At 39.5% G+C, this 15,996-nt stretch overlaps 3 protein-coding genes across 4 annotated transcripts in view; 1 reads left to right on the forward strand and 2 right to left on the reverse strand.

Moving 5' to 3' along the window:
• Nucleotides 1-4,005, reverse strand: part of ST13 (ST13 Hsp70 interacting protein) — a 28,929-nt gene extending 24,924 nt beyond the window's left edge. Inside the window, exon 1 of the mRNA XM_082636389.1 lies at nt 3,758-4,005. Coding sequence (XP_082492515.1) covers nt 3,758-3,867 — 110 coding nt within the window. The 5' untranslated portion in view covers nt 3,868-4,005. The remainder of the gene's footprint in view (nt 1-3,757) is intronic.
• A 432-nt stretch (nt 4,006-4,437) lies between these two features.
• Nucleotides 4,438-15,996, forward strand: part of XPNPEP3 (X-prolyl aminopeptidase 3) — a 62,030-nt gene continuing 50,471 nt past the window's right edge. For both annotated transcript variants that reach the window (XM_082636387.1, XM_082636388.1), the window contains exons 1-2: nt 4,438-4,571; nt 13,928-14,044. In XM_082636387.1, the coding sequence (XP_082492513.1) occupies nt 4,508-4,571; nt 13,928-14,044 (181 nt within the window). In that variant the 5' untranslated portion in view covers nt 4,438-4,507. The remainder of the gene's footprint in view (nt 4,572-13,927; nt 14,045-15,996) is intronic.
• On the reverse strand, nt 9,361-10,251 carry DNAJB7 (DnaJ heat shock protein family (Hsp40) member B7; the record flags this gene model as incomplete). Its single annotated transcript, XM_082636297.1, is given in 4 exon segments — nt 9,361-9,470; nt 9,473-10,181; nt 10,185-10,221; nt 10,223-10,251. Coding segments are annotated over 4 exon segments (885 nt in total).

Genomic DNA, 15,996 nt, shown 5'->3' on the forward strand with positions numbered 1-15,996 from the left:
TGTCAGTTTTACAAGTTGCGAATGCCTTCTCCCACCCTGTGGCTTGCCTATTCACTCAATGGTATCCTTTGATAAAGCCAACATGAAGTAAAAGTATAAATGCCAAGTAACAAATGTAATGAGAAACAAAATTTGCAATTTCTTGTATGTACCATTCAATTAAGAAAAATGTGTACCTTTCCCATTCTGTTTAATGTGACAGTAACAAAAAAAATCTTCAGTTACTCAGTACCTTTGATAAGGAAAAATGGCTCCCATGTGCCAATCATTAAATCATCACACAATCCAAAACATCTAACTACGCAATTCAGCAAAGTGAAATGGTTTAATGATAGGGAACAAGCATACAAACAGGACAAAATTCTTTAAAATTCTATTCTACCGAAAAACTTTTCGAAAGAGCACAGTAATCAAATACCAGTTCTTTGCAGTTAAATTTTAATGAAGGCACCAGACTTCCTAAACTGTGTTTTTCCTAAGTTTCAAAATGCAGCATCCAGGAATGTATTTAGAGTGACATCCAAACACAGTCCTAACAGTGTAATTTATGTTAAAACTTTGGGAGGTGATAGTCCTGCCAACTAATGTGTTAAACTAAATCTAATCCTAAGGAAATATCAGACAAACCCAAATTGAGGGAAATTCTACAAAATAACTGGCCCATAATATTCAAAATTGCCAAGGTCATGAAAATCAGGGAAAGACTGAAGAACTATTTCAGAACGAAGAGACATGACAACGAAGTGTAACATGTAATTCTGAAGATTAGATACTATTAATGTATCAGTATCAGTTTCCTGAGTTGATGACTGTACTGCAGAGGACTGTCCTTGTTTGCAGAAAACACACCCTAAATGGTGATGGGAACAGAGTGTTGGAAATAGTTCAGGAAAAAAGTTCCTTGTACTATACTTGCATTTTGTTTGCAAGCTAGCAACTGTTTCCAAAAAATTAAAAAATTTAAAACTTGGGAGGAAAACCCAAGAGGGTTTATTCATAAACTAGATTTAGAGTTTCTCACATTCCAAATTCTAGTTAACTACTAGAAGGTAACACCAATTTATAGGTACAGAAGTTTCATTTCATGCTTCCAAGATTTAAAACAAGATGGTTCTCCGCCAAAATTGCAAACTGGACTTTGCCAATATAGGCATTTATGTGGGACTACACAAGACTTCAGTCATAATTCTCTTAATTTGGTAACATTAAACCTACTCTGTGCTACATTTACTTACACACATGTACAAAAAACTGGGTGCTATATTTTAAATTCACTGAGGGTACGAATGCATCCTGTTCACTTCATTTAAAATATCTGCTGAAAAGCCATGTGCCATGCATGCACTGTGCTGGAGACTAGAATACAAAGATACTCCCTTTGATCTTAAATTGCCATAAAATGAAAGGATAAAAGTAACTGCAGGGCTCCCCCGGTGGCGCAGTGGTTGAGAGTCTGCCTGCCGATGCAGGGGACACGGGTTCGTGCCCCGGTCCGGGAAGATCCCACATGCCGCGGAGCGGCTGGGCCCGTGAGCCATGGCCGCTGGACCTGCGCGTCCAGAACCTGTGCTCCGCAACGGGAGGAGGCCACAACAGTGAGAGGCCCGCGTACCGGGGAAAAAAAAAAAAAAAAAAAAAAAGTAACTGCAAGATACAAAGTAGACCGAGTTGTGATACAGGAGAAAATAGCATCAGAAAATATTTCTCCCCCTAGAAAAACAAAAATATTCCAAAACATATTTCTTGGAAAGAATGTAGTCTCCCTGATTCCCACTGACTATTGGGCCAAAATTTTTTTCTTCACATTTCTCTTGTTCAATTTATTAAACTTATATATTCTTAAAACCAAATAAAATTTTAAGCTAAAAACAATAGTAGAAAGTATGGCAAATAAGCAAATGGACTGTTCTTCAATGTCTAAGCCTGGATATCCATGACTAATTTAGTATGCAGTAAAGGAAAACCTGAGATGGTTTCTACTTGAGGAACCCTAAAAGTAGGATTAGGTTTAGGAATATTACTGGACGCAGAAGTCTCCAGATTCAGCCGTATCTCCTATAACTTTGGACTGCTTTAAGAAGACTGATAACAAGACAGAAAAGAGAGGAACTGATACACTTCAGAGACTACAACACTTGACAGAATTTTCAGACCGTAAATCGGAATTCTCTCCACAGCCACAATCACTCCAGCACAAGTTACAACGCTGTTCTGGGATGCGTGTTAACTCTTTCCTCACAGTGTCCTCTCTCCACCTCTCTAGGAGTGGAACGTAACATTGTGTCCACTCAATATAACGCTCACTCTTGATGCCAGATACTTCTTCCTGCAGTACAGGTACGCTTTACCTGGAATTTTAAGAACTTATTAATTGTAGGCTCTTTTCTCCAATGAGTAAATAAGAGGAGGACAAAAGCATACAAATATCTTAAGTGACATTTTTGGATCAAGTTACTCAACAGAGAAAATGACTAAAATCTAGACCTCAATTCCTAGTCCTAAAAATGTTTCTGTTAAAAAGCACAATTGGCAAAACGGTATTAACTGTTAACAACTGTTATTAAGCTACTACGGTAACTAATTGTAAGTGTTCTCAGAATTTTACATAAATAACATGAGCAAAAATCTTACAGTAGCTAGAAAACTGGTGCGGGGAGAAAAGGACTGAGAAACTTCTTAGAGGAAAAAAATTACTATCCCACCACAGACAACGTTGATAGATTTGAACTTAAGTTTCTTCGTTAGAACAAGCTCACTGGAAGAAATATTCTTTCAAATGTTGGCTAATCGTTGGTTCATCTTCCCCTATAAAAATATTACTAAAATAAACAAATCAACGTTTAGGGTAGTACCTTTTAGGAGTCATATTGCTTTACACTATTTATCACCGTGAGATGCAATTTGTATGTCATCTCTTTTAAATTCCTCACCAGGGGTACTGACTCTAAAAAATCATCTCGGGGAAGAGTTCCCTTTCTCCCTTAAGTTCCCCTCCAATACGAAGAATACAAATCTCTATTACATGCTAAATATCAAGACGAATTTCTGTACTTATCCATCTGTATCCCTAAATAGATTGTACTTATACTGTTTCCTAGCTAGCATCTGGCACAATGCCTGTCCAATTAATTCCACGCTCGTAGCGCCGTACTCTGGAGTTAAAGATAACAAGAATAGATCGTGTTAACATGTAGGTCCTTGAAAAATCAGTTTTTTAAAAGTGTTTGGTGTGATGGCACTGCCACTATGGAGGTACAATAAGCGATTCCCAAAATAATTCTACGCACTTAGAATCGCTGTAATTGTAAAAGTAATCACTTTTATTGTGACTTACACATTATCACACCACTTTTTAAAGGCACAGTGCGTAAAGGAGCTGCTTCGTGTCACTGCGACCTCAGCAGGACACCAGAGATTTCAAGAAAAACAACTCCATGCGAAAGCGAAGTCTTGCCGCTTTCACCCCTCCCCCTCACGGCTACAGTGCCCTGCTGCCCGCAACCATCTGCATCTCCGTATTTCGCCGAAGACACACCCCTGGCGACCTCAGAGTAGAGGGAACCCAGCTCTGCCTTTTCCTTCCCTGCCTCTGAACCATCTAAGCTTCCCGATCCTCCACGAGCCCCTCGAGGTCGCCGCCAGGGAGCGAGACTCGCGGCCGAGCTCCAGGTTCCTCCGCCCAGCGCCAGCTCGGGCCCAGTTCCCCCTCCCGCCGTCCCTGTTCCCTCCCCCATCGGCCCTCAGGCCCGGGTCTCACCTCTCCACCCACTCCCTCAGGAAGCGCATTTCCTCGGTGTGCAGAACGCCTGGGTCCTGCTTGCACATTTTCACGAAGGCTCGAAGCTCGCTCACTTTGCGGGGGTCCATGGTCCGGAGGCGGCGGGAGGCGGCGGGAGGCAGCGGGCACGACGGAAGCTGCGGCCCGATCCCAAGCCCGGGCGCTAGCTCAGCGTGACCGCGTAAAGGGGGCGGCTGCTGAGAGGCAGAACAGACTAGAACCTCCCCGGCCGCTGGCTCCGCCCACCCAACGGTCTCGTGACCCCGGGTCTTTCGCTTGTTCAGTCCTATTCCTCTACCGCCGCGCTGCGCACTGGCTAGAATCTTCTAGAAGTGTGGCTGTTCGTGCTGGTGCCTGCCTCTCCATGCACGGATTCTTATCTTCACTCAGAACAGTGCTCTAGATGGATCAACCTCCTATCCGGTGCTTTCAAGGAGGCGGGAGCTGTCAGCCCCTGCGGGGAGTCGTTTAGAATAGAATATTCTGTGATTGTGGCCGTAAAATGGAACATGACGTCATGACGCCAAGGTGGCCCTCCGGCCGGAGCGACGGTCACAACTCCGGGAGTGACGTCAACATTCTGCGCCTCTGTGGGAGGAAAGCCCGGCGAGCAGCGCCAGCCGGAAGGGGAGGGACGCCTGACCTGGTTTCCGGGCGACTCAACCCTGCCGGCGGCGACTTCTTCGACAGTTTTCCGCGTTTCCTTCCTGAAGCGTAAGCGTGGCGGTTATGCCTTGGCTACTCTCGGCAACTAAGCTTGTTCCCGCGGTAGCAAGCGCCCGCAGCCTCTCAGGTTAGACTCACCTCCCACAATGTCTCCTTCGGGGCTTGCTCTGAGAAGCCTGAGGCGCACCAGAGGGGTCCAGGTTGGTCTGAGGTGACCCCTGCTTCAGCGGACTCTTCTGCTGGGCTCTCCACTCCCAAACCCTCTGTGCGCTCCTTGGATTTCTTCTCTACCCCCTGCCCCTGGAAAAGGGTAGGCCCGGGGTTCTCTCTGCAGTTGAGGTATTCTAAGAGGTTGAAATGACTGCAGAGAGAAAAGGGTGTGCTGTCTTCCCAGAGGGGCTGTCTTCAGAGTAACTCGGACTCATGGAAGTTGTCAGTTACCACACTTGCCCAGGTGACACAGTGTCTCACATCACGTAGCTCTTGTTTCTGTTAGGTTAACCTACAGTCGGATTTTCGTGTTTTCAAAGAGTAGACGTGAGAGCTGGCTGCAGAATGTACAGGAAACACATGTTTAGTACTACACACCCTTTGAGTAGTTCCTCTCAGAAGAGGTAATGTTTGGAAATACTCCTGAGGCTTTTTACGTCTGAAAGCCTTGCTCGAAAAGGCAAGATAGTAAGTCAGGAAGAGAAAAACAAATACCGTATATTAACGCATATATGTGGAGCCTAGAAAAATGGTACAGATGAACCGGTTTGCAGGGCAGAAGTTGAGACAAAGATGTAGAGAACAAACGTATGGACACCAAGGGGGGAAAGCCGCGGAGGGGTGGGGATGGTGGTGTGATGAATTGGGCGATTGGGATTGACATGTATACACTGATGTGTATAAAATGGATGACTAATAAGAACCTGCTGTATAAAAATATAAATTAAATAAAATTCAAAAAAAACTAAAAAAAAAGAAAAGTTAAGATAGAGTAGTCCAGGAATGGGGGGCAGGGCATTTTTTCAGGGTGTATTCTGTCGCGAGCAGTGAACATGAAGCTTGATTGGTGAAAGCTGAATCGTCTTTCAGGCAGATCTGCCATTGGATCATATTTTAGTTTTGGGGGTCCGATAGGTGAGCAATGTGTGAGCCGGAGCATATGGTATTTGACACCAAAGTTATGTCTTGACATGTGTTTCTTATGTTGGTATACCTGAATTTATTGAAAATGGAATGGTAATTATATCAAGACTTACTCCTTACTCTAAAAAGTAAAAATAAAAAGTAATCATTGTTCAGTGCACAGAACTTGCTCTTTGCTTCTAACACTTAAGCTCCAGAAAGCTGTCCCTCTCCATGGGAGTAGGTGAATAGATATGCAGTTAGTCAGTCTTGATCACAGAGGCCATAACTTATGATTTAGAGCTGGAACCATTCTTTGCTTGTAACTTTTTTTCCATTTGTTGAGGCTTTGTGTAAAACCTGATTAATCAAAATTTAAGGCTAGGTACTGGATTATACACACCAGTGTCCTGGAAAAATGTAGTCATTATGCTTCATTTTGCTTCAGTGGAATAAGTAAATTTAACCACCTCTCATGTTAACATCATAATATACATATATAGGCTTTTTGAGTGAATGAATGATCTCCTTGGATCTTCGCAAGTCCAGTAAGTTAGAGCAAATATCATTTTACTGATGGGGAACTGAAACTAACACAATATCACAAGTAGCAAGTCAGGAATGTTAGTTGTATGACTGCCATCTAGTCCTTTTTCTGTTATACCTCTGCTGGGTCTTACTCTGCTTAGTAGAGTCCTTTTGGACCTTTTTATTGAGCCAGAAAGAATGTATCTTCATTCAGTAACTTCTGAGTTAGCAGTCATTGTGGGTGAATCTCCACTTCCCTGGAGTTACAGTCTAGTCAGATGATAGAGAAGCAACAAATAAATGAGAATATATATAGCAAAGGTTGGTAATAGAGTCTTGACTCAAGTGACATGGGAGCTCAAGAAAGGCAATAATGGGTTGTAAGTATGTTATTCTGGGATTTTATAAAGTTTTAGAATTTGAAAATTCCACCGGCTTTAGATGTTCATAAATAGAACTTCGAATGTCTGTGGTGCTCTTGGTTGCTTTTCCTTAGGAAGGCTCTGGGAACAGGGTGTTGAGTACCATAGGTAACTTCCTATTCTGTGAAAGTCATGCATTCCTAAAGTGGAAATGCTTTGGTTAATTAAGAGTGTGATTTCATTAGTTGTGATATAGTTATTAACACTTTCTGGTCATTTGAGAAAAAGCAAAATAAAGCATTAATGATGCATAAGTAAGTTTTATATTTTAAAAGACTAGATCATTTAAATATAAGTGTGAGATGAGGAAGGGAAATATTGAAAATATTAAAGAATAAGTAGAAAATAATTTTTAAAAGCCTGTTTGCAGTTAATTCTATTAACATTAATTGAGCACCACATAGGAGAACTAAGCACACAAAAAAAGTTTCTGCCATCATGTGAGACAGACAAAAAAGCAAGTAATTGTAACATACTTGTGGGGAGAAGGAAAAAGTGTTGATATTTTCTGGGGGCAGAGAGGGGCAAAGAGGAAACGTGGGCGTGACTTCAAAGGTTAGGAGAGTTGAGACTTGAAAGAAGGCTTAAATTCACCAAGCCAACTAGAGTGATGGAGCCATCCTGGCAGAGGGAATGAATGCCAAGGCCCAGAACTCTGAAACAGAATGACTGGTACAAAGCGTGACTTCAAAGGTTAGGAGAGTTGAGACTTGAAAGAAGGCTTAAATTCACCAAGCCAACTAGAGTGATGGAGCCATCCTGGCAGAGAGAATGAATGCCAAGGCCCAGAACTCTGAAACAGAATGACTGGTACAAAGCTTTGCATCATTAATAAGCCTGGAGCTTTTTTGAAATATGTTGCTGGGCATGTTAATAGCTGTTACACCAAAAGGGTTCTGTGGTCAAATAAGTATGGGGAATGCTGCATTTTATAGTGCTCATAATAGACTATTTCCATGTCTCTAAGAGGGAAATGTCTTTGGCATTATTTTGCAAAATGTATTTGACCATGGAGCCCTTTTTCTCTGGTGAGTCTTGAACTGGTTTGAACACAGTTTGGGAAAAGTTGGGCTCAAGCATGAGATGTGTAAGAAGACACATGATAGAAAGTCACATTGGGAAGAAAGCTAGTGGCTGGCTCGTGGAGTGCCTTGTATGTTATGTTAAGCAACATTGAGCTTTTTCCTCTAGGCAGTAGGAAATGAATAATTTTAAGCTATTGAATAAGATTAAATCTGAATTTTTAGTTATCTGTTAAGAATAAAATAAAAACTGGGCCGGAGGGCATGTTATTGCATTTTCAAATTTTCAGAGACACTGGTTTTTCCTTTTGTTGAAAAATTGCATTTTTTTCTAAGTCTGATTAGTCCCACATGTGTAACAATAAATAAATTCTACTAAATGTCACACTTTATATAAGTGGCATTTAAAATACTCTGAGCTTTTATGATTTTATTTTCTGCAAATAAGCATTAAATGCTAATTGTCTCCAGTCTCTCCTGTAGAATAAATGAACTTTCCTTCCCACCCACCTACCAACTAAAAATCAAACAAAACAAGAGCTCACGCTTTATTCTAGCAGTCATTTAAAAATAGTTGATCCTAGAATTTTTTCTGGTTTCCAAATTCGTTGCATTGCTGTATATCACTGAACTATGTTTTTCGAAAGGTGGTTGGGTTTTAAGTGCTACTAGATTATTTGCTCCCATCTTTTAGTCACATTAAAATTTATAGTAGTTATATTTCTAAGATAAAAGATTAACATGATCAATAAGATCTTTTTGTTAAAAAAAAGGGAAGAATTCAATGACAGGGAACATGCAGAATGCAAGTCAATGTAGGAAATTCTTTCTTTGTTGCTTAATAAATTTGGGTACCTTGAATGTAGCACATCCAAAATTTAACACCTCCAGGCCTATCTCAGACTAATGGCACTTCTCTTCTTTCAGTTGCTAAGGCCAAAAATCCTGACTTCTGTCATACCCCACATCCAGTCTGTCAGCAAATTCCATTTGTCCCTACATTTAGAATATATCCAGAGTCTGATCTCTCTTTACCACCACCACCTCCACCACCCTGGCCAAGCTACTGCAGTCTCTGGCCTGGATTGTGGCAGTAGCCTGCATTCACCTGCTTTTACCTCTGCTTATTTAGAGTCTGTTTTTAATGACGGCAACCGGCGTAGGCCTGTTTAAGTATGTCAGATTATGTCACTCTTCTGCTCAAAGCCTCCATTGGCTTCCTGTCTGACAATTATAACATAGTTCATACTGTGATCTAGCAGTCCCTGCATAATCTGGTCTTCTGTTACCTTTCTTACTTCATCTACTTGCTCTCATAACTGGCCACACTGATCTCCGTGTTCCTCAAACACACCTTACACAGTCTGCTTTAGGGACATTTCACTTGCTAGTCCTGCTGCCTGGAATCTTCTTTGACCAAATATCCACATGGCTAACTCCTTCATTTCATTTAGATCTTTTTCCTGGCTACCTTAGCTAAAATTTCAGAACTCGTTAATCTTTGCTGTTTTCTAAATTCTTAATATCACTGTTACCACAAATTTATCTTTTTCTAACATACCTAATCCAAACAGCCACTCATCAGATGTTTACAGTCCTGCTAAATACATTAAAAACGTAATCTTAGTGTGGTATTAAACAAATATTATCTGCAAAACTCTAACAGAAACACACAAAGATGGTGTGATGAATTGGATTGACATATACACCAATATGTATAAAATGGATAACTAATAAGAACCTGCTGTATAAAAATATAAATAAAATTTAAAAAACACATAAAGAGTTGTGTTCAAATGTTATATGAACATAATGTGTCTGAAGAGTCAATTTAATGATTCCTTTTAGTTGACTTCTTCTTCTGTACCTCTTTATGCTTCTTTTTTTTCCTCTTACCACCTTCTTTGAATCCTGCTGAGAAAATAGAGGGATTCCAGTTGCAAAAGTATATTGAGATACATGCTTGGGGCTGCAGGACTTTGGTGAATAATTGTTGAGTGACTGTCTTCTCCAACTGCATTCTTCAGCAAAGCTCTCTTCATCTGCCATACCATTTAAAAGAAAGGACTTCAACTCACCATAGTCTTTGTCTCTTTCTTGATCATTCTCAATAAATCTCTTTGTATTGGTATTTCTGCCATTAACAATTTTACCTGAAGTTGTAACAGATATGTAGTTGCCCATCCCACTGTCATCAGATGTCAGAGAAGAGAATGAATTAAGGCCCTCATGGCCCAGTGAACCACATAGTATATATCCTGTATCATATGAAGAAAATCTCTCGAAAGCTGGATATTCACTGGATGTAGAGAAAAAGGATCTTTCACTTCTGTTTCTGCTTCCATAGTAGCTTCTTAGATTATTTAAAAGGTCTTCAAGCAAGTCTTCAAAGAAATGAAATGAAAATGGGTCCCTTTTACGAAAAATTTCTTTAAAGACATCATCTGGCTTATGGAATGTGGAGCCATACTCAGAAGAATCATCAAAATGACTTCTGCCTCCACCATTTAATCCTTCTTTGCCATATTTATCATAAATGTCCCATTTTTCATCATTTGATAATACCTCATATGCTTCAGCTACTTCTTTGAATTTTCTCTCGGCTTCTTTATTTTCTGGATTTTTATCAGGGTGCCATTTAAGTGCCGCTTTTCAATAAGCCTTTTTAATGTCCTTAGGTGAAGTATATCTGCAATTCTAGAACTTCATAGTAATCTACCATGTTGTAACATGGCTGGAAAGGGGTGCTCAGGGTAGTGAGAACCGTGGTTTCCTCTCAGCTTAGGCTCTGCTGGTGATGGTGGTAGAGGCAGTGACTGCAGATAGGCACATTTTTACATTGAAGACAATGTTATTACCATGGACCACTGCTAGGACACATTAGGATACTGATTATATGGCAAGCAGAGTTACAAAGCTTATTTCAGGGAGGGCTGCATTATGGTGTCATTATGGGGTTGGGGTAGGGACTAGACCTTCCAAACGGAGCTAGTCCAGAGTCATACCAGACCATCCTTAACCCTCTGGACTATTTCCCCTATATTTTCCTGGAAGCCTCAAACAGCGCCTTATAAACCAGTGGGAGCTGTTGTTTATGGCCACAGCATGCCCCTTGCATAATATGACCTCTGGGTTACTGAGCTTTAATAACTTACTTCTCAGTTGTTCCATGTTTTGGTTTGAAAAAATGAAGACTTTGTGAACTATGAAAAAAATATTCAAGCACTTGACATATTTATTTCAACCTTAGTAAGTCATTGTATTAGTCCTGAGGCTACCATAACAAATTACCATGAACATGTCTGCTTAAAACAACAGAAATGTATTGTCTCACCGTTCTGGAGGCCAGAAGCCGAGATTATGTGTCAGCAGGGCTACACTCCTTCCAGGGGCACCAGGAGAGAATCCGTTCTTCCCATCTTCCAGCTTCTGATGGCTATACATATTCCTTGGCTTGTGGCCACATCTCTCCTGTTTCTGCCTCCATGGTTACATTGCTTCCTCCTCTTCTGTCTCAGTTCTCCCTGTGCATTTCTCTTACACAGACACATGTCATTGGATTTAGGATCAACCCAGGTAATGCAGGATGATCTGTTCATCTCAAGTTCCTTAATTACATCTGCAAAAACCCTTTTTCCAATTAACAGTCACAGGTTCTGGAGATTAGGATGTGGACGTATCTTCTGGGGGCCACCATTCAAGACACTGAAGTAATAAAATCATTTTAGTGCAGTGAGGCAAGCTTATTTTTAATGGAATAGGGCAGCAAAAATAACAGTCACAGAAAGAATAGTATTTAGTGAAATTTCTATATACATTATACATATATATGTCTGTATATACTAGGTTACTGTGTAAAATATATTTCTTACTGTGGGTCTTGGTTTTAAAAATTTGAAAGCCACTACCTAATATAACGGCTTTATTTCACAGGTGAAGAAATAAGTGCAGAGGAGTTATGTAACGTGCCAAGATCACGTAGATAGAACTAAACTAGAACTAGCACTTTTTTCTACTATACCATGCTGCCTTTAATTCTTTGTCTTAGATTGCCTTCCGGAGTGCATACTTATTTCCTTCATTTTTCTCTATGGTCGCTTCATCTTTTTTTTTCAACTTTTTTATTATGGAAAATTTCAAACATATACACAAGTAGAGTAGTATAATGAACTCTGATGTACGCATCACCCAGCTTCAATAATTATCAACTCATGGCCAGTCTTGTTTCATTCAAATCCCCATTCATCCTCTCTGCAATCCACCCCACCACCATATTATTTTGAGACAAACCTGAGATCATACCACTTCATCTGTAAATATTTCAATTTATATCTCTAAAGGATAAGTTTCTTCCTTTTTAACATAATCACAACACCATTATCACGTGTTAAATATTACGTCCGTAATACCATCAAATATGCAATCACTGTCCCAATTTCCAGTGATCTCATAAATGTAATGTATTTGTTTTACAGTTTGTTGCTTGAATCGGGATCCAGTTAAGGTTCACATATTACAGTTGGTTGATAATGTCTTTTAAGGCTTACTTAATCTATAGATTCCCCCTTCCATATCTTACCACCCCTACCTGCCTTGGAATTTATGTGGAAAAAGCTGAGTTGTTTGTCTGGTAGTATCTCTCACAGTCTGGACTTTGTTGATTGCTTCCCTGTGGTGTCACTTAGCAAGTTTCTCTGTATTTTTGTAAATTGCTTGCCTCATCTTTGTTAAGCTTTCAACCTATGTAGACTGGGCATATTCCTAATATGTATTCTGTACATTTTCTAAAGACAGATTCCAGGAAATACTTGTTTAATATTTTGTCCTTTTTCTCATTTTCCACTATTCTTAACTGTATTTTCATACTGCCTGGAAACCTGTACCATTTTCTCTGTCTTTTTAATCATTCAGGAAGCTATAACTTTTCTCAATAACCCTCTGTGAATTTAATTCAAAGTTAATGTTTAAGACTTCTTAACTCTCCAAATATATACACTGTCATTCATACTTTATAGTCCTTACTAAAACCTTTAACTTGATCCAGACTTACCACGTTTTGCTGTTGTAGTGATTGTATGTTCACAGGGAGATTGTATGGTACTAATTGTATTGTTGTGATTTAGCAGAGAAGACTTACTGAGTGGCAGAGTGGAAGGATAAGAGCAAAGATTTTGAAGTTAAATAAAACTGAGTTTGAATCCCAGCTTCCCTAGTACTAACTGTGTAACATTGCACAAATTACTTCTCTGAGTCTGATTCCTTATTTGTAAAAAAAAAAAAAAAAAGGCGATGATAATGCCTATCTCACGTAACAGTTAAAAATCTAATTCCTTAGTTTGGTGTACAAAGCCTTCAATGGTCTGATCCTTACCTTGCTGATCTTTTCCTCTCCCACCAGCAGCAACACCGACCTGAAATTCTCTTTCTATCCCTTTTCCCTTTACATGCACACATGGGCACATGTGAATGTGGTGCTTTCTATGCTTTCCCTTTCATAATCTCATTCATGATACCTTCAGCCCCCCTTGTCACTTTCACTGACTAATTCCCGCTCGGAGTAGGCATCACCTACTTCTGCAGTTCCACACAAGCGCCTGTTGTGTGCTTCTCTGTTCCCTAGATCACTGTGTCCTATCGTCATTGTACCCATCCCACAGCGTTGTGTTAGTTTTTGTGCTCTCAAAAACCTTGTGTATGAATCCACCACTGCATTCACCGTGTAGTATTGCTCTGTCTCACCTCCACTAGACTGTATGTTCTTTGCAGACCAGGACAGATAGTCTTGTGTTATTCTTGTGTCTTTCCCAGCATGTGCCAATCACACACTTAATAAATCTTGCTGAATGAATGCTAATAATATTACTTCTTATGGGCTAAATATGATTAAGCATTTTTCAGACATTATTTCACTAGCTCTAACATTCCAAGATTAAATGAGATAAGATGTGCATATTTTCTCAAACTTCACATATTCTCAATAAAACTGTTAATTCTCTTTTTCTGAATTTTAGGACACAGCATAACACTACCTCAATGAAATACTTCCTACCCCCTCCCCTGCTTTTGTTTGTTGTCTTTCTTCTGTTCCCATGGCTCCTATTCATACGTTAATCATACTGTATGTATATATACCTCTATTATATTCAGGTAGACTAAAGTCACTAAAGGTAAAGATAATCTTATTTCTGTATCCCTAAGGCCCAACACAGGCTCTGGCTGGCCCAGAGGAAGGGCCATATAAATACTGAAGGAGATACTAATTTGCATTTTTCTAAAGCATCCTACTGCTGGAGGTAGATAAATGTGTATATACTGTGGGGACTTTCTAGGTACACTGTTCCATTTCATGTCTTTTTTTTTTTTTTTTTTTCATTTCATCCTCTTTATCTCTCCTTCAGGATGCATGTCATGTTCACAGCGAAGGTACTCCCTGCAGCCCATCCCAGAGAGGAGGATTCCAAACCGATACTTAGGCCAGCCCAGCCCCTTTACACACCCACACCTCCTCAGATCAGGTAAGGCCTTTTAACTGTAATGACTGTCTCTCTCTTTAGGGGCTTTGTCTAGAACTGTGCTATCCAATAGAATTTTTACAGCAGTGGGAATGTTCTAGAGCTGTGCTGTCCAATACAGTAGCCACTATGCACAAGTGGCTGCTGTACACTTAAGATGTTGCTAGTGCAACTGAGGAACTAAATTCTTTTAAATTTTATTTTAATTAATTTAAATTTAAACAGCTACATGTGGCTAATAGTACTGTATAGACAACACCATCTAGAGCAATAAATACGATTAGCCTTATAATTCAGAAGTATCAGTGAAAAGTATGTATTTTCAAGATGTTTTTAAAGAAAAGTTCTGTTACTTTCTAAAACATTGTGTCTAGAACTGTGTTCTAACTATTGATGCCTTGTGAACTACTGTGTTAAAGACATTTTAGGAAACATTTTTCTTGAAAGAATTAAATGCTCATTTCAATATTAAGAAAATATTTTTATATAGGTTACACAAGATTTCCAGATGTGATTGTCACAGCTTTGATAAGTGATAACAGTGATAAAGGTGATGCAAAAAGTTGATAAAGGTTTACTTCACTAATTTTTTTTTCTACTTTAAGATTCCAGTGTTACTGCTGGAAGATGTGTCATCGCTATTGTTCAAATTCATACCTAAGGTTTTTTGCTTTGTTTTGTTTTTTTAAAGACAGTTAAGGGATGAACTATGATGAATGAGTATCATCCCAAAGAGGTAGGCAGGGTAAAACCAAATGCTTTGTAGAAAAAGCAGTCAGGTTTTCAAGGGAGATTAATTGTTGCTTCTGCCATGCGAAGTTAAATCTGTATTTACTGTGTAAGCATATATATTAATAATCTAAATTGCCTTTGGAAATATGTTGCTCTTTCACTGTCTCCACTCAGTGAATGATACCAGTGTGTCTCTCAGTGAGGGCTTCCTTTTGCTGATTCTTCATCAGACTGGAATTCCTGCTGGGAAATCTGCTGAGACTCAGGAAATGCAGCTCACCACTGAAACACACAGGAAATCAGAGTTTTTCAAAGCTGTAAGGTAAGCTTAATAGCAATACAGTTGGTATTAATTTAAGTATTTCTCTATCCAATCAACCTACCTGTAGCTTCAATTTAATATTAAGTTTTACCAGCTTTGAAAATTATTGATTTCTCGTGGTGAGATACTTTTACATGGTGAGCTGCATTTTCCAGGCCTTGAAACTAGTAATCATATTGTCAAGATGATGGCCTCTGTATCTAGACTGTTATTTGTGTTACGTGCATGTTAACTATGTAAAAAATGAATGTAAATAAATACACCCATACAAGTTCATATATGTTCATATAAACTATGGGGGAAAAGGAATACCTATCATAATTTTTATTCTCCTGTACAATAGGGATCGGGGTAAGTGAGAAGGGATAGAAGTAGATAGAATTTTAAAAGAGAATTATCAATGTTAAAGAAACCACCAGATATACAATATCCAAAGTGTTAATCACTTATTTTTCTCCACGTAGAGAAGCAAAACTTACAGAAGTGTTAAAATAATTGTGGGGTGGAGGAAGAGTCAATTATTAAGAAAAATTAAGAGGCATTTAATACTTTTTTAAAAATCTCTTTTACAAAGCCAAGGTTAGTTTGTTAGTTTGGGGTTTAAAAGTATGTTTCTGTTATGTGGTTTGCTCCAAAAGGTTTCATGTTTGGCATATTTCCCCGGTACTTGCCAGTACTTTAAACTTTTGGAAAATATCTCAGTCCCTTTCCTAATTATTATAAAAGTTCCATATATATGATAGACAAATTAGAGAATACAGATAGGGCTTCCCTGGTGGCGCAGTGGTTGAGAGTCCACCTGCCGATGCAGGGGACGTGGGTTCGTGCCCTGGTCCGGGAAGATCCCACATGCTGCAGAGTGGCTGGGCCCGTGAGCCATGGCCGCTGAGCCTGCGCGTCC

This window comes from Mesoplodon mirus (assembly GCF_964341445.2).
Source record: "Mesoplodon mirus genome assembly, chromosome: 11".
NCBI lineage: Eukaryota > Metazoa > Chordata > Mammalia > Artiodactyla > Ziphiidae > Mesoplodon > Mesoplodon mirus.